The sequence below is a fragment of the Calonectris borealis genome, chromosome 10 (assembly GCF_964195595.1).
Source record: "Calonectris borealis chromosome 10, bCalBor7.hap1.2, whole genome shotgun sequence".
Lineage (NCBI taxonomy): Eukaryota > Metazoa > Chordata > Aves > Procellariiformes > Procellariidae > Calonectris > Calonectris borealis.
The window spans coordinates 14,259,256-14,280,769 of NC_134321.1; the positions used below are offsets into that span (position 1 = coordinate 14,259,256).

At 47.5% G+C, this 21,514-nt stretch overlaps 1 protein-coding gene across 5 annotated transcripts in view; it reads right to left on the reverse strand.

Moving 5' to 3' along the window:
• Window positions 1-2,265: 2,265 nt before the first annotated feature.
• FLNB (filamin B) overlaps window positions 2,266-21,514 on the reverse strand; it is a 73,328-nt gene continuing 54,079 nt past the window's right edge. For 3 of the 5 annotated variants that reach the window (XM_075158968.1, XM_075158964.1, XM_075158967.1), the window contains 17 exons: window positions 19,771-19,845; window positions 18,953-19,055; window positions 17,912-18,052; window positions 16,210-16,338; window positions 15,538-15,711; window positions 15,226-15,384; window positions 14,635-14,838; window positions 13,868-14,020; window positions 13,426-13,548; window positions 12,588-12,854; window positions 11,997-12,134; window positions 11,791-11,906; window positions 9,799-9,931; window positions 8,589-8,765; window positions 5,944-6,162; window positions 4,792-4,995; window positions 2,266-4,074 (listed from right to left, as the gene is read on the reverse strand). In XM_075158968.1, coding sequence (XP_075015069.1) covers window positions 3,887-4,074; window positions 4,792-4,995; window positions 5,944-6,162; window positions 8,589-8,765; window positions 9,799-9,931; window positions 11,791-11,906; window positions 11,997-12,134; window positions 12,588-12,854; window positions 13,426-13,548; window positions 13,868-14,020; window positions 14,635-14,838; window positions 15,226-15,384; window positions 15,538-15,711; window positions 16,210-16,338; window positions 17,912-18,052; window positions 18,953-19,055; window positions 19,771-19,845 — 2,703 coding nt within the window. In that variant the 3' untranslated portion in view covers window positions 2,266-3,886. The remainder of the gene's footprint in view (window positions 4,075-4,791; window positions 4,996-5,943; window positions 6,163-8,588; window positions 8,766-9,798; window positions 9,932-11,790; window positions 11,907-11,996; window positions 12,135-12,587; window positions 12,855-13,425; window positions 13,549-13,867; window positions 14,021-14,634; window positions 14,839-15,225; window positions 15,385-15,537; window positions 15,712-16,209; window positions 16,339-17,911; window positions 18,053-18,952; window positions 19,056-19,770; window positions 19,846-21,514) is intronic. The other 2 variants (XM_075158965.1, XM_075158966.1) reach the window with 2 other exon arrangements.

The following is a 21,514-nucleotide window of genomic DNA, read 5'->3' on the forward strand; positions in this document are numbered from 1 at the left end:
CAATAGAACAAAGGGCGTCCATTCACGTCTGTGAGCGGCGCAGACAGCGAGGGCCGGGCTGTCAGCAGGTTTAAGTGCACCATGTGCGCGTGGAGCGGCCATCAACCACCTCGCCTCCCCCCAGGAGCGGCCTCCAAGGCGTTGATCGGAAGAGAAGTGGTGGATGCTCTCCCGATTCCTTTCTGTACTAGAGCTGCACAAGACCAAATGCAATTCTCAGTTTAGAGTATACGAGATATTTTTATGGCCATCCCAGGCAAGGCCAGGGACACCTAGAGGGGTCTGAAGAGGGAACTCCAGCAGCTCCCCAAACCAAAGGAGAAAGCCAGTGGGCAGCAAACGCAGGCGAGACCCTGGGGTATGGGAGGAACAAGTACAGCACAAGGATGGGGACTGCTACAGGACGGACTTGAGCAGGGTGGAGTGAAGGACAGGCTGGGTGTGCAGGTTGTGAGGAGCTCCAGCTCCAGGAATCATCTCCAAAGACCCCTCCCCAGCCCACTGAGATGAACAAGTACTTCTGACATCAAAAACCACCAATACCAGACATGGGGATGGGACGCTCTTGACAGTTACCGTCTCTGGGTTGGTGTGCTGCAGGGACTTACCTTCCACCACCCAGAAAAACGCCTGGTGAACCTCCTGGAGGTGCAGTGGGCCCCAGCAGGCTTTTCTACGTGGTACCCTGACTTATTACAGGCTGCCCTGGGTCACCGGCCTCCAGCAGGCAAGGGTCCAGCTGGCTACCAAGGGCACTGCCGGATCTAGCCGAGTGCTCGCAGGACAGTTTGGGCCAGCTAAGAGGGGATGGAGGAGTTCCCAGTGGGACACACAGGTACTAGGAGGCCAAATCCTACTGCAAACCACCACCAAGGAGAGAGATTATAAACAAAGAACAAGAACTTAAGTTCAACCAAATTGGCAGAAGAAATAACCCAAAAAGCATAGTCCAATTCCACAGCTAGAGGCAAAAATCCACACCAGTCCTTTGCAAATAATGAAGAAAATGCATCTCACACCATTGCAAGTCTACCCAGTAAGAGGCATTGGGACACCAGTAAGCTGGTACCCCAGCCCCACAGCTGCCTGCTAAGGTGGGCACTGCAAATGGAAACCTTCATCAAGGTGCCGAAGACCAAAAGCAGAACATGGTCCCCCCAAATCACCGCTTTGTGCCCAACACAAAGTCAGTTCTCAGCTGCCAAAGCTGGTGGAGTTGGCTGAACGTCATTGCCAAAGAAGATCGATGCAGCCAAGTTGCACCAAAAGCTCTTCTAACCCCCACCACCAGGTGCTTGCTGTACTTAGCAAGTTAATTTTTGTGGCCACCCCACAGGTCTCGGTGCCCAGGCAGGGCAGAATTGCTCGTTTGAAATGGAGCTCAGCTTTTGCTGGAGGTAACCTCAGACAAGGTAACAATCAGGGTCCACCAACTTCAGAGACAACTCCCATTAATTTCAGTGTGATTGGACCAAAGCAGCCAAGCGGTAACAGGCAAGAGAAGGCCAGACAAGAGCAGGTTTACTGGGCAACAGGAGCTACACAGACGCAAGGCTCTCAGGTTTACTCAACCCAACAGCTGTATCCAGGTTTTTTTGATTTGTTTTGTTTAAAAACATTAAATAGGAGGTTCAAGCTGACATAGCACAAAGCTAATGAAACACAGTTAACTATAAAAAGGAAATAATCTGATAAACCTAGGGCAGGAAAGTCCTTGGCAGCCGCTGTGTCTCAGGTTTCAGCGGGGCTTCCAGTGGGAGCCATGTTTGGGAAAACATCTGCTGGTTTCCATGGCTGTGTGCCGGAGCTGGCCGGCTCCAGGTGCAGCACCGTGCCGGGAACCATCTTCTGCAAACAACCCCAGGGAGCCTGGAGGAGCCGGGGGGGGGCCACTGGCAGCACCCCAGGATCAGACCCATAACCCTGCCGGCACCTCCGGGGACAGGCCGGTCCCCAGCTCCGCTGCCCCAGCTCCTGGGGTCTACGCAGGGGAGAACCGGCACGGCCGTGTCATGCCCTGTTCACGCTCCACCTGCTGCCACCCAGCACGTTTATGCTATGGCTTAAACTTTTGCCAGACATTTTGTTTTAGGAAAAAAAAGTTTTTGAGAAAAACTAAAAAAAAAAAGGCACTGAGGTTATGGCCAAGTTTTTCACGGCTACCTGCACGGCTCGTGGGCCGGGGGTTATTCCGTCTGCCTGAAGCTGCTGCATGCTGTAGTTTTAGTTTGAACTTTACTGACTACATATGAAAAGAATCCAATGTTGTTTTTAACATGCACATTTTAATGAAGCAAACATTTCTATTTAATAAGTTATAAGATACAATTTTACAATCCTGCATTTTATTCCAGTTTATTTTGTTTTTACTTCCTAGTTTACAATGTTGTGAGCATTTCACATTAAGGCACAAAAAAAGCACAGTAAAAAAACCCCAACCTTCCTTTATTTCCGCAATGACTGTGCTGGAAGTAGTGCATCCACACGTAACTACAGAACCGTAAGCGTGAACTTCCCCCTAGGGACAGACAGTGACATTTCAACAGGTTTTCAAGAAATCCTACCTTCTCCTAATCGCAGAGTTAAAGCTCATTTGGAGAGTTTACTAAAGCCCCAGCAGCTGACAGCAATTCAGATACACACTTGGGAAGTAGCATGGAGAAATCCGGGACAAACAGACAAGTTATCATGGAAGTTTTCACTCCCTGACCTGCAGCAGGGATGGCTTTTGCAGCGCGAAGGGGATTTTCAGGAGAGGTGAGTGTGCTTCAGGCATGTCCTTGGACTGAGATATAATAAAATGACTTGCACCAAAGACAGGTTTGTTGATTGGTATTGCTATTATTGGTAAATTCGCCCGCCCGCCCTCCCTCCCGCCCCATCCCCGACCACAGATGTGGGGTCCCATCCCCAGGCTGGCTTCTTTGCACCATCTCAGCCACTCGCCTGGCCCGCAGCCTCCAGGGAAACCGCTGATCATCTTCCCAATGCACCGCTGTGCTCTGACCTGCATCAATCTTGGGTCACGCAGGCGAGAGCTACGCCTGGCTCGGCAAGTTTAGGGGCTTTATTTAACCCAGCCAAACTGAGGGTTCTTAAAATAAATCAAAAAGAGTGTGGGGAGTCACCTGTAAAGTTACAGAAATCTCACCAGAATCCCAAGCTAATTAAAAACCACATTGCTAGCATCATGGCCAAAAAGCTACCTGTCTAGATTTACAAAGCGTTAACACAGAAAGGCTGAAAGCTTCCAGGAAGTCATTTTCAGTCTGCTTTTGGTTTGCTATAAAAGAAACTTTTCCTAGATGTAAACCATTAGCAAAGCATTTTCAAAAACATTTTAAATTTGAGTGGTAAAGCCACTTTTAGTAGCTTTTTATAATGTTAAGCGTTAAAATTGATCAAGTATACAAAGGCACCTATTATAGTACCAGTTTTACCTCATTTCTTTACAGAAAAGAATTTGAACTGGGGACAGCCCAAGTCATATTCCATAACTAAAACGTAAAGTCTCCAGTCAAATAAAATCAGTAGTTAAGATACCCAATTACAAAGACAAATTCCAGTTTTCAATTAACATCTAAAGTCTTCAACATCCGCAAGGGAAATTAGTGTCTAGTTATCCACGATTCTCCAAACATTAACAGTGACCCAGACAGTACTGCAAAGGTACAATTTGAGGAGGACATTAAATAGACTGACGTTAGGTTGGTAAGTAGGATAGAAGTGAAATGCTTGTAAAAAATAAAGTTACAGAGTTTACTTCTGGCTGTATTGAAATGTGAGCCGTGTGTATCTAGATACTGCATTTTGCAACAGGACTGCACCCAGTATAACTCTACATCTGAATTGCAAACACAACGATCAACTCTGACGCTGGACGAGTTTAAGGAACGGTGACGTGGAAGGGACTCCCGGGGATGTGCTCGTCACCCCACTTCACCGCCAGAATATAGTCACCCCTTTCCTTGACGACATACGTTACGTTGTACTGATGGCTGCCCAAATGCTTGATGGATACCTCTTCACACGGTATTGTAGGTCCGTGGACGCCAACTAACAACATATTTGAACCTACAGCAAAATAACAGACTGTTAGCATTCCTAAGCTTAAATAAGCAAGTATGGTTGTACCATAACATTAACTCCATAACACAAAGATTTTGTTATTTTAATTCACAGAGTGGTAGTCTGAGGTTCGGCTAAGCTAATTTGGTATAAGAAGGAATTTTATTTAAAAAAGCCTTCAACCTCCTACAAGCAAGGGTTTATTTGTGCATTTTGCCAGACCTGACAGGCTACCACTATCTAACTAGAGCACAGGAGACATTAACACTGCTCGTGAAAGCCAGCAGGCACTGCTTTTCAAGTACTTCAGTAGAAGTTAATAGCAGAGACCAGTGAACACGGCTGGTCTGTAATCCACCCACCGCAAAGCTCCCAGATGATGACGATCAGCGCTCAAGGCTTACGGGAACACCTTGCATTACATGCTACAATGCACCACGAGGGTTACTTAAGTTCAGCAACCTGTTTGTTCTCATGCCATAACCCTGTGGTTTCTTTCAGGTACATCTGGCTCAGATAAAGCCATTTGGAGAGGAACTGGCATCTTTACAGCCTCTGTATTTATATTAGGACTGATTTGGTGAGCACTGTGTAGCATTTAGAGTTTTTCTTTAGAACCAGATCATCAGCTCAAGCTCTGTATTTTTAACTTTGCAAGTTGGTTTAGGGCAAAAAATGTACAGCTAAACCACCCTGATGTCCAGCTGGTTCCTGTACCCATACCTGCTTTGCTGCAGTCCACAGAGAAGGAGCTTTTCTGACCCACAAAAGCCTTTGAGAGTCCTGCTCCCCGGGAAACCACTTTGCTAGCATCCGAGGTGGATTTGGGAATGGCGCTATAGCAAGTTTCAGTCGATGACCTTGTCACCGACTCTACCAGGATGGAAGAAGTTTCGTTGGCGCTGCCTGGGCTAACCAGTCGCTGTCCTGGAAACAGAAAAGACTTCTGACATTCAGATTCACCCCATCTGAAAGGCATTTACAAGGAGGTTTCAAAACCCTCCTAATGACTAGCATGCATTCTGCATCCAAAATGCATTTTCGGAGAGGAGCAATTTCCTACTTGGGTTTTTAAGTCGACGTCTTCCAGCAACGCTGGCAACAATCCCACCCCAGAGCCCTTGAGTGGTTAAAGGACCACAGGAACTTCAGGATTCATTAAGCAAAGCTGGCCGCTTAAGAAGAGTTAATTGTGCTCCAATCACCAAATGCCAAAAATTACTCGAGTTGGCAGAAAAGCAGGTGCAATTTTGCAATAACCCATTTTGAAAGCAGAGCATGTCCCAGCCCGGGGGAGCGCAGTCCCTACCGTCCGCTCCCAAGAACATCACCGTGCCACGGGCACCAGGAGAAGGTTCGCTAGCTCAGGGGCAGCCACAGAGATCAACTCCAGTCTGTGCTTAAACACAGCACTGAAGAGAGAAAGAGCTTCCTAAACCAGCCTTCCTCACATCATCTAAAAGCCTTCCAGACATTACTAACCTCTGGTTAGGTGACACCTGCACCAAAATGAGACCAAGAGGGGCATCAGTTACGCTACAGGCAACCAGGTTTCAGGCTTTAGGGGGGAACATGGGTAAATAAGTCATATTTCCCTGCTGCCAGTGCAACCCTAGCCCTAGGTCAGGATTTAATATTCCCCCATGAAGCTGTTTTATGGCTCTCCACTGAGTCAAGCTGGCAAGCTCCCTGACTAATGCTCCTGTAGCCTCTCCTGAGATCCCTCATCTAGGCTTTGGAGGCGATAGGGAGAAACGTTTCACTTCTCATGTTTTTGGGCATCTAGACCTGAATGCCGCACTATCTCGGAGGGACATACTTGCTGAATGACACAAACTACTTCAGGCACACAGTAAATACTGGTTAGCTTTTTACCTGTAACCTTTGCCTTGAAGGGGCTGCCCACTATGTGGTTAGGTCCACCATATTTAACTCCAATTAAATAGTTTCCTGGAGCCATGGGTGTGTACATGACTTTGTAACCTTCTGGAGTTTCCTGGCAGTCCATTTTCACCTTTGATGGCCCTTCAATTGTAACAGAGAGGGTACCTGGACCAGCCTTGGTCGTGTTAATGAAAAACTCCGACTGCAATCCTAGAAAGACGTAGCACAGTAAGACACACTCTTCCTCACACCCGATGTTACAAAAGCAGCCTGTTATTAAATAGGAACGGGTAATTTGGTGCAAGACGAGGGAGGGACAGCACACCTCCCCCCTCGCATGGGTCAGCCCCGACTGGGGGCTCTGCACCCCCGCAGTCTCCCCGCCGGCACCCGGCTCCCTCCTCCGCTCACGTTGTGTGACTGCGCGGCGGGCGGAAAAGGGGTCATGAGAGCCCTTTAGGACCAAAATGGAAGGATTTTGGCATCAAAAGACCGGCTTAGAGAGAAAACTCTTGGAACAAGAGCCTTTCTACTGGGCGTCAGAGCCTGCGCCGACACAGCCTCCCGCACGGCTGAACTCGGGAAAGGTCGGAGCCATCTCACTGCCTGGACCGTAAATCAGCAGCAAAGAGCCCACAAGAAAGCAAGGGGGACGAGGGGCGGGAGATCTCCTGGAGGAGAGGGGTGTTTGAACTGCTCGGCAACACCACTCCAAGCAGTTTGTGGAAACAAAAGCTTGTTTAATTACAGCATCTGGTTAACACAGCTGAATTATTGCTGCTAATACTAAGCCAATGACACAATGCCAGCAACACAAGGAAAAATTAAGCAAGGCATTCAGCGCCCAAATAATTTACTGTCAAACTCTAGCTTCAAATATTTATGATCTTTGGGCTGTTGTATCAGACACTGCTGCGGAGGAATAAAGTGCCTGAGCTCAATCAAACCAGGACGGTTATGGGAAAGTTTACTACAGCTGCGACTGAAACACGCAAGCGTGGTTGATAAAGTAGGGAGAAGTTCCCAGCCTCTCCACACAAGAGGCTGCTGTGTCGCAACGCTGGAAGAACCCGGCTCCCAGGGAGGATCGTCCCATCTCATTGTAAATCTCACTGGCACCGCCTGCCTGGGAGGTAAGGCAGGCAGCTTGCAATATGCACCACTCAACCAGAGGAAAATGAACTTCCAAAGCCAGCAAGCTTCACAGCTTCTCACTGAAGACTTCTTGCTCCGAAGTCACTGCTTTCTCCCTGTGCCCCAAATGAAGGCTCGCATTGTTGGAGGCTGCAGACGCGCACCCCTCCCGGGGGGACGTTTCAGGTGCTCAGCCATCGGCTATTGAAACCCCTACACTAGATCATTGTTCGGAAACGCTGCTCAGCAGCTCCCAGGGCACTGAGCTTTTGGCAGTGGCCAGGATTCAACAAGGGGGCACAGAGTAACTTTGCTGAAGTTAAACAGTCTATTTAGATTAAAAACAACCCCAAGCACCTTTATAGACGGAGAAAAATTCCCCTGTCCCTGATGCATCAGTGGCTAGTATTAATGAGTGCTTTTGTTTCCACCTATTAGAGCAGCACAGGCTGTAATTTTTTTTTTTTAATATACTATATCCACAGGTTTCCAAAACCAACTGCTTGGTTTCTCCAGAACAGCAGAAGCTTTGACTGAATAACTACAGTATTTTTTTTTCCAGGGAGAAAAAAGGTATGAAAGGGAATCCACGAAAGACAGCAGTAGATAGGATAAGAGGAACTAGCTACCACCTTGCATATCAAAAGGAAAAAAAAACCCACCAGTTTTACTCTGCTATTCACCTCTGTGTGTGGCCCAAGAAAGCACACAATTAAATAAATCAAAGTGCATATCCTGGAATGTTTTCATACTTTCTTACTAAAACCATAAATCATATAAATGAAAAAAAAAACCCTAAACTCTACATTCTTGAGTTGAGAACTATCAGATGGGGCAGCCACAGCAGATAACCCAGTGTCAGATTTCCAAGAAAAGTCAGCGTTCACGCTGCACCTGAAGCACGTATAGCACACTGCAAACACAACAACCCACCACACTCCCTGGAGTATATACATCAGATGCATTTAACTTGAAATGTCTTAGAGGTGCAAGCACCGAAGAAAAGGTAACTGGGTACACTCTCATGCCCATTTAATTAAGAGGGGTATGCAAGTTAAACAAGACTCCTTCAACTAGACAGCCAACTCAATATCTGCATTCACAAAAGCCTCCGGCCTTTGCAGACGTCATGTTCATGTGTGGAACGGAGCCAAAGCATCTCCAGAGCTCCGAGGGACCACCGACGTGGAGCCAAGCTAACCGGAGTCGTAGCCCAGCTGCTAACCAGTTCAAGTGAACTTGTGCTGCAGTTGCTGGTTTACAGAGGTTTTAAGTTCATTAAGGTTCAGTATAGCCTGCAGACTCGCTTGTCGTGGTTATAAGACTTGAGGAGCATGCGAGAAAGCAAAATTAGCCTGCGCCCAGGTCGGCAGAGAATGTGGGTTAGTTCAGCTGCCTTAGCACGGAAAGTCATGTAAAAATAAGCTTAGGAACAGCTTCTGTCTCTCTCAGAAAGCCGAAGTGCAAACAGGTCTGTATCAGAGCTGTAAAAGAAGGGTTACCCGTGGTACCGCTCTCCAGGCCGGATCCGTACGCCGTGACGAGCGCGGGATTGCCCGCCTGGCCAGGCTCGCCAACACGCACTTTGAAAGGGCTGCCCACGACATGGCTTCCGTTGAACTTCACGTCAATTGAGTGGATGCCGTTTTCATGGGGGATGAACCGAACGGCATACTTATCTGCAAGAGAGAAGTGGCTTTTCTGATATATCAGAGAGAACAATAAAACAGCAATTAAACCCAGCGCAGGGCTGGTTAGCAACCCAAGCAAGGCTTCTGTAACGCTTCAACTTATTTTGGTCCCAGCTTAAACAAACTCAGCTACACAAGCTGCTAAGCTCGTATTTAAGTAGGAAAACACTGTATTTATCGCGGGAGGTGTCAGGGGTTGCATTTGCACCTTGTCTACTAGGACCTGATCTCAGCTGTCATCTAGTCTTCAGGGTGAGTTTTAGGGTTATTTGCCTCACACGTGCACTAAACATGACAGCTTAATCACAGCCCAACCTGTCAGCAGTCGAGGGAGCAGCGCAGAAGAAAAGCAGCTGGCGAGAACAAGCCAAATCTTACCAGCAGGCTGAGCGTGCCGCTTTGACACTACAGACACCGCACCTTTATTTAATAAAATCATTTAGCAACTTGCTGATATTTAACATTTTTGATCAGAGGAGAGACTGATCTTCCCCAGCCGGACAGCTGCTGTCTGTCCATACTACAGACCGTAACTCATTCAGACTTCAAGTGAAAAAGAAAAGCTCATTGCTGAAACAGGTGTTGAGCTTTCTGTAGTGTTTGCTCACATTCAGCTGCCTTGACGTTTCATATGATGGAGTGAGTGCAAGTTAAAAATAAACTATTAGTCAAAGATGGAAGCATAGCTTTGAAAAATAAACTTCTTCCCTGGCTAAATTCAACACCCGCATCATATTTCATTTATGCCTAGTATCACTGTGCCTTCACTGGCAAGCCAAGACTTAAATATCTGTATCTTACACAAGTCAGGGCTCAGTCATTTCATGAGCTACCTAGGAAAAGCACGGACATAATGCTGGCTGAACAACTCTTGACACCAAGAAGTCATTCTCCAAGCCAGGTGCTTGTCCCTTGGGTACACTGTTCGCAAGCCAAAGGGACTAAACCCCCTCGCTGCGGGGCAGCAAGCGTGTTTTGGAGGTCACCCCGTTTGTTTTGACCAACGTAAAGCCATGCTCACCTGGCTCCAGCTCAGACACGTGGCACTCTTCTACAGCTCCGGAGGGGCTGTGGACTTTAGCATCGATCTTGCCCTTTGCCCCATTCAGCCTTATCGCAAAGGATGCTGGCTGATTAACTTTTAATCCAGACTCCTGAGAATGCAACAGTCAGATTATCAAATTTAAACTTCTCGTTTCAGACAGCACAAGATTTGTGGCAGGGAAATAACCACTTCAGCACAATTATTTTTTTTTTAGATTTCAATAAAAGGCGTAAAGGTGTGACTTGCATTAACTCTCAAATCAGAAGCTCTCTCCCTCTTAGGGGGTGGCTGATCTAGGAGTCACCCACGTTGGCTAGGCTGATATTTCCCATGGTAACAGACCGTTTTTGGAAGCCAGACGACTCTGTCAGATCAGGCAGAGGCAGGTTTATGAGACTAGTCACCCGTTATCACTGAGGTCAGCCCCTGGTATTCAGGCTCTTGATTTAAAGGATGTTTAAGCTATAGCTCCATTTTCAGCCCGCTCATTCATTCCAGATTCATTCAGGCGAAAAGCCTCTGATAATCCAGTTGTCTGAAAGAGTAATATGCATGTTTATATTTGCCACAAGAGGCTGCATTTAGAACGCCACCACAAGACGTCTTAACATGAGAAAGTAATTTAAAACACGAAACCAGATGTTGCCGTGCTGTCAGGCCATCAGTGGAAGGCGAGGCAGCTCAGCGGCCGTGCTGCAACGGTCCTCAACCAGAGCAGCCCATGCAGCTACCCGGCAGTAATATTTTATGCTGAACATACTTTACCTGGTTTTGTTTTCAACTAAATCCTGAAGAGGGAAATAAATGCAACTGAGTAGAACTGAGGTACCATGTATAAAGGAAGTCCCTGATGCGAGTTTAGCGGAGGCTGATGCTGCACACTGCGCTCCGTTACTGAATACTCAGCTTTATCTGCCTCTCCAGGACTTAATTGAAGCGAGTATTCCTGTCAAAGAGTCTTTAAATGAAACACAAGTGAAACATCAATACCACATCGACTAATTAACGCCCTTGTAACTCCTGGTTAGAAGAGATACTATCAGATCAGGCTGTCATGATTCATTTACACAGCCAAGGTGGAGGAGTCCCGCAGCCCAGGCAAACTCCTGGGGATCACAGCTGGGACATATCCAAAAAAAAGCCTCAACTGAAGTACTAATTGCTTATCACAACTTGATGAGGACTAAGGTATAGTATATTCAGACACAGATTCTCAGTCTCACGTCCAAGTTTCTGCCTTTGGAGACTTAAGTCAGGCCTTTAATGTTACTTGTATTTTAATGCACGTAACCACACACATAAAAAAATGATATGGTGAGGTTAACAGATGAGCCCGGACAAACTACAAAGCTGTGATTCACTCTGAGATTCGCTACTGTTCATGAATCATCTGAGCTGCGACTGTGTGGTTTCGTGACGTCAGCCAGCGCAAATCTGCGCTCTGACCTCACAGTGGGGCCCCCTCCGTCTGCCCACGCGAATGCTCCAGGAAGGCTGCAGCAACATCCCAACGCGCAGCCCTACGCCGCCTCGCCCATGGACACCCAGCTCTTCAGTCTGGGCCAGCCGAGCAACTCGGTACCAGCACGATCGCTGGTGGTTCACGTTCATGTTTCAGTTCTTCCTGGCCTTCCCCTAGCTAATGGGTGGAAAGCAAGTTTTAGCTCCTCCAATGCTATTTCTAGAGCCTCTTATTCTTAATTCCCAAGTGTTACCACCTGTAATACACTTAAGTTCAGCCTTCTGCATTCAAATTCTGGCTAGCCAGAGCTGGGCCAGCTCTACCGGCCCACGCTACCAAGGGACCGGCTGCCAAAAACCTCTCTCTGGCTGCAAGCTGAGCTTGAAAACAAGCACCAACCAAGGCAAGGCTATTACTAAGAAGAAAGGACAACCATTTTGGTCTTGGAGAACAAGGACGAAATCAGTCTGTGTGGCAAGTTGTGGAGATGTTTCCTTATGTCTCACCTGAAGGCTAGTGACAGTGAGCCTGCGAGCATCATCGGAGGGGGCGATGACGGGAACCAGGTAGGGGCTTTCAGGAATGTGCTCGTCATTGAACTTTATGGACACCTCATAGTTGCCTGCAGGGAGAAAAGAAGCAGTGAGTGTTCCTAGTTTCTTGGAAAGTAGCATTCAGTGTTATTTCAGTATGATTTGGTCTTGGAACGTACCTGGCTCTTGAACTATGTATGATACACCACAAGATCCATCTTTATGGTCCTCAAAGGCGATTTCTGCTTTACTTGGGCCTTCTACAGCAATAGACAGTCCTCCAGCTCCAGCTTCCCGTGTCCATATACTGAACTCGGCTGGTGAAGCACACGAGAGCACACACAAGAGTAAGTTTGTTGCTGCCGGGTTGCAGCTTCTTCCTAACAGACCGCGCAGCATCCCATACTTATGTGTATAAGGAACGGTACCTCGTCCCATCACCCCGGGTGACAACACTCAGCAGTTTCTCCCAGAGACTATTAGCCTTGAATGAGCCTATCAGGCCTGTATAACACACCTTACAACCTCAAGCTCATCCTGTGAGAGCAGTCAGTTTCCAAAATGTGGATTTCCAGGCTTCTCCATCCGCATGACACAGCAATATTATTGCTCCACGTTCCTCCTCTGACAACCCCTGGCCGGAGGCGACCCCACGGTGTTACACCAAGCTCTGCTCAAGCTCTCAGAGGAGAGGCCAACAGAAACCAAAGCACTGCGCTGCAGACCCGCGCGCGGCAGGCACTGGAGCCTAGCGAGAGCAGAGGACTCACCTGGGACACCCGTCTCTCCACGCTCCAGCCCCGGGCCTCCAGCTCTCACTTTATGGGCTCCTCCCTCGCCCAGCGGCCCCACGGTGAACTGGAAGGGGCTGCCTGGCACCGGCTGCCCTCTGTATTTGACATCCACAGTGTGGACGCCCATTTCTTGTGGCACGAAGCGGACGCAATAGGTGTTTTTGTCAGCTTCTACGATTTCGGCATCAAAGTTTCTTCCAGAGGGACTAGTTACCTGGGCCGTCATATCCCCACAATCAATTTCTAACAAGCAGAAAATAAAAAATGCAAATTAGAAAGTGACAAAGGGTTCTTTTTGTCAATACTTTTTGGTTTTGGGAGCAGGACCTGAGCTCAAGTGATTACACAGCACCAATGACAGAGGAGTTTGCAGGCTCAGCTAGACGCGTGCTGCTGAGCAGCACGCCCGGCCAGTTACAACTCACCGGGTGCCACGGCGGCAGATGAAGAGGCTGCATAAGTGCAGCCAGCGAAGACTGGCCTACGTGATTCGCATTTGCCAGACAACAGTACAAACACTTAACAGCCAACATGATGATCTTAGAACCCTGGAGACAGGGTGAGCTGTGCAGCCCATTTTCCAGCCTGCTGTGCAAGAATAGATTAAGGCCTCCCTGGTATTTATTCCTCCATATCTTGATCATGGTTATGCGTATTTTTAACCGTTCACAGAGACCACACTACTAGTGTTTCTTCCCTAAACTCTTAATATGAGGATGTCTTAACAACACTGAAGTTCCTCTTTCCACTGCTTCAGGTACACCCACGTTATACAAGTGCAAGTTATGGTTATGGGGATAAGGACATTGCTTACCTGGAATTTTTAAGTTCAGATCACATATGCTTCCTACTGTTGCAACAGAGGGAGCCCGTCTTGTTCGTGTGATGCTCTCCTTAATTCTTCCTTCACCACTTATCTTCACAGTAAATGGGCTGCCTGTAAGTACCACAGCAAGTCACTGCTCTGCTCACTACGCCCTGCTTCGAGGGGAGGAGTGAAAGCTTCCTCCGACTTGTCGTGGATCGTAAGGGAAGTTTTAGAGCCAGCTAACAGTCAGGTCCCAGTGAAATACACCCATGTAACCAAAACAGGTTTGGATGCTTGCTGCTTGTGAGGGTACTGGTAGGACCTCCTTGAATCTTTGGGACTTACAGTCCGAGCCAGATCACACAGCCCATCCGCAGTTCCAGTGTGCTGGCCAGCTAGTAAGACTTCTGCTGTACTAACCAAAAAGTTGCCCAACACTTCTGCTTACCTGGAATATGTTCATCTGCAAATTTAGTGGACACAATGTACACGCCAGGTACAGTTGGAAAATAGGACACTTTGCAAGTTCCATCTTCTAGGTCTTCAGTTTGGATATCTACCTTGCTGGGTCCTTCAACCGCCAGTGAGATCCCACCATAACCTACAATACAGCTAGGTTAGCCTCAGATTTCCATAGTGCTATTACAAATTTGACATAAAAGTAGTCCAAACCCACATCAGTAGCTAGTCGGTAAGTTTGTACCATAATGGGCACGTGGGAGTTGCGTGATGCCTTAATGACATTTTTGTAGTCCTAATCAGTCAGATATTCAAGGCACAGCATGCATTCGGCTCCTAAAATGCTCTGACCATATCCCTTTTACTGCGTTAATGTTGAAAAGTTAGCTTCAAAGACTGTGGCCAAGGCTCCACATTAAACCAACAGCAAAATATCTGCCTCATTTCTTTCTTGCTGTACACAACAATACTAGAACCAGCACCATCAAATGAAAGAAAAGCTTCATCAGTGCCTCAGTGACAGTCGCTGTTGGCTGCAACAGAAGACATCAGCCAAGACAATGCAAAGCATTTTAGAAGTTAATAGCATTGTGTGTAGTTAACTGACAATAATGACCATGCATGCTTAATACACTATTTGCATCTGCTGCTTTGCAGCTTTTGACCTGGTGGTCACACGCTGAGGGAGGCAATGCTCTCATTTAGAGAGGATACATATCTCACAGCATCTCACAGTCCCTTTGCGATGGAACTAACCTGCGTCTCTTGTGTCTACAATGAAGTCACACATTTCAAAGGTTCGTCCTTCTACCAAGCCACGTCCAAAAACTCTTGCTCGTGTGGCATCCCCTATCTCAGACTGGACCACCATGATTGTTACAGGGCTGTTTGGTACATGGCTCCCATTTTTCTTGATGCTAACCAGATGTTCTCCTACTTCCCGTGGAATGAATGAGATGCCTACAAAACAGAGAAGCGTGACCAACTTATTCACTTTTTACGCATGTTATACTTGATTTAAATGCCTTAATCACACCAAGAAATGAAATACTGAAAGAGTAGTCTCTTTACACGTTGAAGTGTTGCTCTCAAATGGGCCATAAAGCCATTCACATCTGCTGACAAAAAGCACTTCAGTCACAACGTGGCACGTCACACGCAAGCTAACACAAGAGGTCATTCTTCATACTCTTCTATCTTTGGCCAACTGTACCAAACAATATCAACCACTTGGTTTGACAACGCTCTTCTGGGAAGGAGCAGAGAAGTCAGTCATTTTACACAGCAAAGCAAACTGGAGTAGAGGCTACTGTACTACTCTCTCAGATCAAGACTGTCAGAGCTTACCAATATGGTTATTGGGTAGCCTCTTCAGAAGACAAGGCTCGTCACGACCTGATGGGGCTTTAATGCTGGCTGTTAGGAGACTGAGATCCGTCTCATTGATGTCCAACAAGAAGTCAGCAGCAGAACCAAGCTTAACCTGGGACCGTCTTCTGTTATCATCTGAATATATAAAGAGAAACGCGTCAGAAAATATTACAAGGTTAAGTGCAGGACAAGTCAGAGCACTTCATGTTCCTGCCACAAACCAGGTCCCCCATGCTATCAGAGGTTAATTTTCATTATGAAGTGCTTCCAGAAGTCTAAACTTTATACCCGTGATCTTGGCCGTGAATGGACTGCCCGGGATGTGCTTGTCGTTGTACTTGACCAGGATGCTGTAGTTCCCAGGTAGAGTAGGCAGGTACGTGACTGTGCACGTCCCATCTTTGTTATCAATGCAGCTGATCTCTGCTTTTGAAGGTCCTTCAATAGCCAAGTCCAGCCCACCTAGGAAACAAGAAGAACAGCATTTCTGCAAATCTTCGTGCACATCAAGTCCAAAGACTTGGTCCAAAAAGGAAGATCCAATACTTGGGACTGAAAATGCAGCTTAGATGCACGTTTTCAAAGGACAGCAGAAAAAAAGAGCTCAGGCCAATCCACTGAGACCACAGCTCTATTCAGTCTGTTAGATTTACCTAACAGTGATTCCACATCCAGTCATCATCCACTAGATCTAAGCTGCCTTCAGTTAATTTTTAATTAAATGAATCATTTGCACCCTGTACACACGGTACATCTACTGCTCTCAGGAGAAAGTAGTAAGACAGTTTTTACCGCAAGTTACAGCTTGATGAAACCCGTTTCACCTGATATTTGCACAAGTCATTTGTATCGTACCAGAGATTCACAGTGGGACAGATGAATGCAAATCAATGCCGATGCGCATTACACTTCCAAGAAGTTCCTAGCTTAGGGTAGGATGGGTTTAAAGAACAGACTTACCCTCTCCTGCATCTTCTGTGACAATGGTGAAAGTTGCTGGTTTATTGGCAACCCCATAAATGAGGCCAGGCCCATAAGCAGACACACTGCCGCTGTTTGGATAATTCACATAGAACTGCAGTGGGCTCTCTAAAGGAAAAAAAACAAGAGCGTGGCCTGGACTACAAGAACGAAACAGACATCAAGCTGCTCTCACCTAACGGGATCTTATTCTTACGCTTACTGATACCCATGTTCTTCAATGCCGTTCTCACTACTTGATACTTGGAGAACCTTTATGTGACTTAATGCACTTAAAAAAATGAGTAACCCTCCCCTTTCCTCTTCAAAAGATACTTCTCCACAATTTGTTCCATATTCAGTCATGACAAAGTAAGTGTTCCTCAAATTACCAGAGATAAGCTTCAATGATGTTGTAAAGGGTCTTATTCATTACAAGTTTATTTTTAGCACATTAAATCAGAACATGACTCAGAAGCAGGCTTTCAGTTCAGGCACAGATGTTGAATTGTGGTAGCTCAGAATTAGGAACTAGCACAGCACATTGTCTGACTCAATGAACCTGAACTAGCAAATCTGAAGGGTATCCAAAAACATATTTGCCAGCCTCAGATTAGCTAAGCTGGTGCACAAGAATGAAAAGTACAGTCACAACAGCCAATAATGGTTTCAAGAAAAGGCACAGATAGCTTTTAAGTCCAAAGCTAGATCTTGCAGCTGAGACAGTAGCAAGTTTGATTCATGATAGCCTTCAAGAAGGAAACATTACGGCACATCATCCTTCTGTCCAGGCGCAGGGTAGTGGTCTTACTGAACTGATACATCTGACAGTTTGGCACTTACGCAGGTGCTATACCCATACAAAGTGCTGAAGATACTGAAGTAGCACCATGCATCACGTTATCGAGCTCCCTGCTTCGGCCAAAGTTATCCTGTGTTTCTGTACACCAACAGAACCAGCAGCCCAGTTCAGGCAGTGCTGAAGGTATTTTGTCTCATGCCTACACATCCTTCTACAGACCTGCCCCTTTTCGCCCCAGCCCCACGCAGCCGGCACGCCCGGAGAACCGCGGGGCAGCCCCAGCCTCCAGGCGAGGCAGAGCTTCGGCTGGGGAGCTGGTGAAGTAAGGATGAAAGAGGAGAAGAGAAAGGGAATGAAAGGCAGTGGTTTCTGTTTGTTAAGAAGCAGCCAGGAAGAAAGAAAGATTACAGCATAGTGTGCATGTGTGTTTTATTTTATTGCAATGAGATGGAAAGAGTAACTACAGTGTTTTAGCCACTTAGTCCTCCCCACAGATTGGAGATTTTAAGCCAATGCAGTTTTAAGGTTAAACATACACTGTAACCACTAGTTTTGTTGAGCACCAACAGTAAATTTCAACCTGAAAAAAATGGTAGTTAGAAAATTGTATGTTTCTTCTTCATAATAAAATGCCACAAAAGCTAGTTTCCAAAACCAAAATCCATTTTAAGCCTGGCTGGTACTATTAAACCACAATGGAAGCTCACATGTGCCGGCACTTACTGCTTTGCTTTAGTCGCTCTCTGGACTGCCTGCAGATGAACTGCTGCTGGTTGGTGAGACGTCCCGGGCAGTTCTTACTGCAGTGTATACAACTAAGCTATAGAAATCTCACTAGGGAGCAGTTGCATCAGTGGGACACTGCACGTGGATTTCTGTCGCCTGCTTTGTCAAACTCACCTGGGATATGCTTTCCCATATATTTTATGTGCATTTCATGCAGCCCGACCTCAGTAGGAGCATATCTCACTGTTACTGTGCCGTCTTTGTTATCCACAATATCTGGCGTATCCGTCTTTCCAGAGGGCATGTGTACTTCACCTACAAAAAGCCACCGTGGGAGTTACAGAAGGAGAAGCTGCCTGTTTCCCCTCTCCCACCCACAAAGAATTGTCTAGCCATTTTAAACAAGCATTTTAAATTGTTAAATTCCTTACCCACAGGCACAAATAGGAGACTAATGGGAACACTAACCAGACATGTTTTCTACTTAAACTACATGAATACAACCCAGTGGTAGACATCTGGCAAACAGTCCTGTGACCTTACAAACTCTACAGGCAGGGCCGTTTGCTTCAGCCACCAAAATTTCCACGGCAAGCCCCAGGAAAGGCACGGATCTACCTCGTTGCAAGACACTCCCTCTCCTGAGGCTCTTTTAAAAGGGAAAGATCAATTGTCCCTCCAGCAGGGACAGACCAGGGCTTGGGGTGGGATTGCTGAGCTAGAGGGCAGGAGGGGACACAGCCCGTGTGTGCAGGAGCTTCGTGCAACTGGGGTGTTACTGGGGTGATGCTTTCAGCTGCCAGACCTGTGGAAGAGGGGTTGCCTGCTTTGGAGAAGGTATGTGACAGGAATGCAGGATTAAACTGTTACGCAGCATCTGCACAAACTAAATAACGGAGCTTATCAAGGATTCATGTAGCTGCTCCAGAGGGGAAAAAGCAGCAACAGGTCCTACAGTGCAGTAGCTCACAGCCTAGCACTGAGGACCACGGCAACACCAAGAATCCCCTCATTTAACTCAAACCATCAGCGGGGCGTACCCGGCTCACCCTCAGCGGGTGCCACTTGATGTGAAATTAAACAACTAAGTTGCTGGCAGGATACAATCCTCCCCCACACGCTGTGGTCTAGACCACCCAGACTGTTAGCTGCAAATGTATAAACATGTTAACAAAAAGCAAAACCTCCCCGAGAGGCTGCGCGTATTCCAGGTACCTGTTATTTCTCCTTTCCTTACGGCAAAAGGGATAACCATATCAAAGGGCCTGAATCCCATGCCATTCATGTCTCCAACCGGGACATAAGCTTCTTCTGTGACCTAAAAGAAGCAAAAGGATGGGTCACTTCAAAAAGGATGATAGACCCAAATGAGCACTGAACAACTCCACTGCGAGCACAGAGAGAAGCGTGCGGTGATTATCGCAGCCAGCCACAGGACTGGGCTTGACCAGAGCACTGTCCGGCCAAGCTCTCCTCCACACCACCACACCGCAGAGCAGAGCCAATCAAACACGGTGCGAATGGAAGACATGCTGGAAAAAAGTTAGAGATAAAAATGGAACACAAAGGGATGGAAGACAACGTAGCGCACGCAAGACCCAAAGTGGCTCCATCTGAAAGGATTTAGTTGCTTAAGGCCTGGAAGAGAAAGTGATTTTTGAATGGGGCAGAGTGATTGCAACACAAAATGGACAAAAGAAACAAGTTTCACAATGCGACTCTGGACTCAAGACACTGTGCTGTTTTACTGAGAAAACAAAGCGATGCACTCAGGTTGCTTTTGCCAACAGTAGACATTGCAGAAGTAGAAGCTGTAGGTGTAATGATCCTCTTCGTGTTTAAATGAGATTTTATTTGGAGACTCCCTTCAAGCAGCAAAGAAAAAACAAGGTCTGGATCCCAAGAACAATTGATCAAACAGAAAGAATGAACACAATGACCAGAGCGATTCAAGCAGTCCCGAGAAGCAGGCTGTCATCTGAAATGGAACACAGATGGGGGAAAAACAGCTGAAAAATGTAAAAATTGTGTACCCAAGGGCGGAATCCGGGGGGGGAGGCGCCCACTGGCTCCTGCGACCGCACGGCAACATCATCTGCATCTACAGCCTGGGCAGGGGTAAAGGCAGGTTAGGTGTTATCCTGGCACAGAGGCATTCCCACCTTTCACAGTACAGAACACACAGCTCCTTCCAGCTCCTCAACACCTTCCTCCCACCGCGCAGCCCTCCCAGTCCTCTCGCCATCGCAAGGACCTGGATCCAGCCAGGGGAGCTGGAAACTGCCCGTATCCGCAGGCATTGGGCACTGGGGGAAGCCACCAGCAGCACAGCAAAGGGACAAAGCCGGTATGTGCCGTTGTTGGGAGCCTGGGAGGGAAGCTAGAAAGCAGTGCCTGAACACTGGTGGAACTGAATTTCAGAGTTGCTTTTTTATGGGGCTGGTGCAGGGAGGGAAGTGAAAGGTTTAGACCCAAGATGCAAGTCCCCAAGCGCTGCGCAGCACGGTGTGCGAGCGGGGAGGCAGGGGAGCCTCCCGCCGTGGGAAGGCTGCTCCCAGCTCATGCACTTGGGTGCATGACCCAGCCCACGTCCAGTCATAGCTGCAAAGCTATTCTTCTGATTCATAGCTGGGATAGCGTCGTCAAGACACCGAATGTGTTTTCCCCCGGCGCAGCCTCCCTTCCCACCAGGCATGCCAAGAGGATGACTTGCAAATTCCCATCTGCCCCACGTAACCCAACAAGAGTGGCTGGGGCTGACACCCACGCGCGCAGCTCCACCGGGCTCAGCCGCCCCAGCTCCTCCTGCCCGTTTTACACCACTGCAAACCACCCTAACAAAATAACCCGCAGGAAACTTATGCATGGAAAGACTCCACTAAGAAAACCAACGCAAAACAGAAATACTGCTGTTTCACTGTTCTCTGTCCCCAGCCGAGACACCCAAGTCAAACACGTACTGCATCAGTCAGCTGGAAGTGGGAATTTTGCCTGGCCAGGAGTGGGCTCCCTGACCTCGAGAGGCATTTCCTGCGGTAAGCTTTGCGCGGCAACCAAGAGAGTCGTTTTTCTCGTGGAAATCTTCGGAGACACCGGTAGCGATCTGCCAGGGTGGCCGGTAGGAAGAGCCGGTGTGCCCAGCCCCGAGGACTCACCCGCCGGCTCCGGCCGGACTCGGCACAAGTACGGCCGTGTGGTTTCACGGACCGAGATGCACCGGAGGCCACCTCGGCTGAGATTACAAGACCAAGACTTGTTTTGCCAACACAGAGCTGTTCTTCACGTGAAGGGCTTCTGTGAGCCCTGAGAGGCACCTAGACTGCTCCTCAGGGAGGCTGGGGTTTTGTTTGCTTTTTAAACCTAAATGAGCTGAAGTACTGCACGTTGGAAAGAACATAATTAGAAGTAGGGGGATTTGGCTATAAGCGTTTAGCTAGCACTTGCAGATCATTTTTAAGTGTGAGCTAACAGCCTGCTTCCCTGGGATCTGTCAGCAGACCGTTCCTTATTTTGGGGTCAAGATCATAAAGAGTGAGAGACGGACAAGTCAGAGCACCGTGTCTGACAACGGCTGAAGTAATTAGTTGTAGAAGCCGATTACAACCACCCTTACATCATTTAAAAAAAGAACTACATGGTCAGGAAATGAAAAATGAATTTGTTCAGAGAAGCCAAGTCTTCATCCTCTGATGACTTCTATCCCTCCTCACTTAACTGTATTGCCTGCTCAAAATAAACTCTGCAAGTAACAAGGATTCATTAATTCCTGCTAGTCTA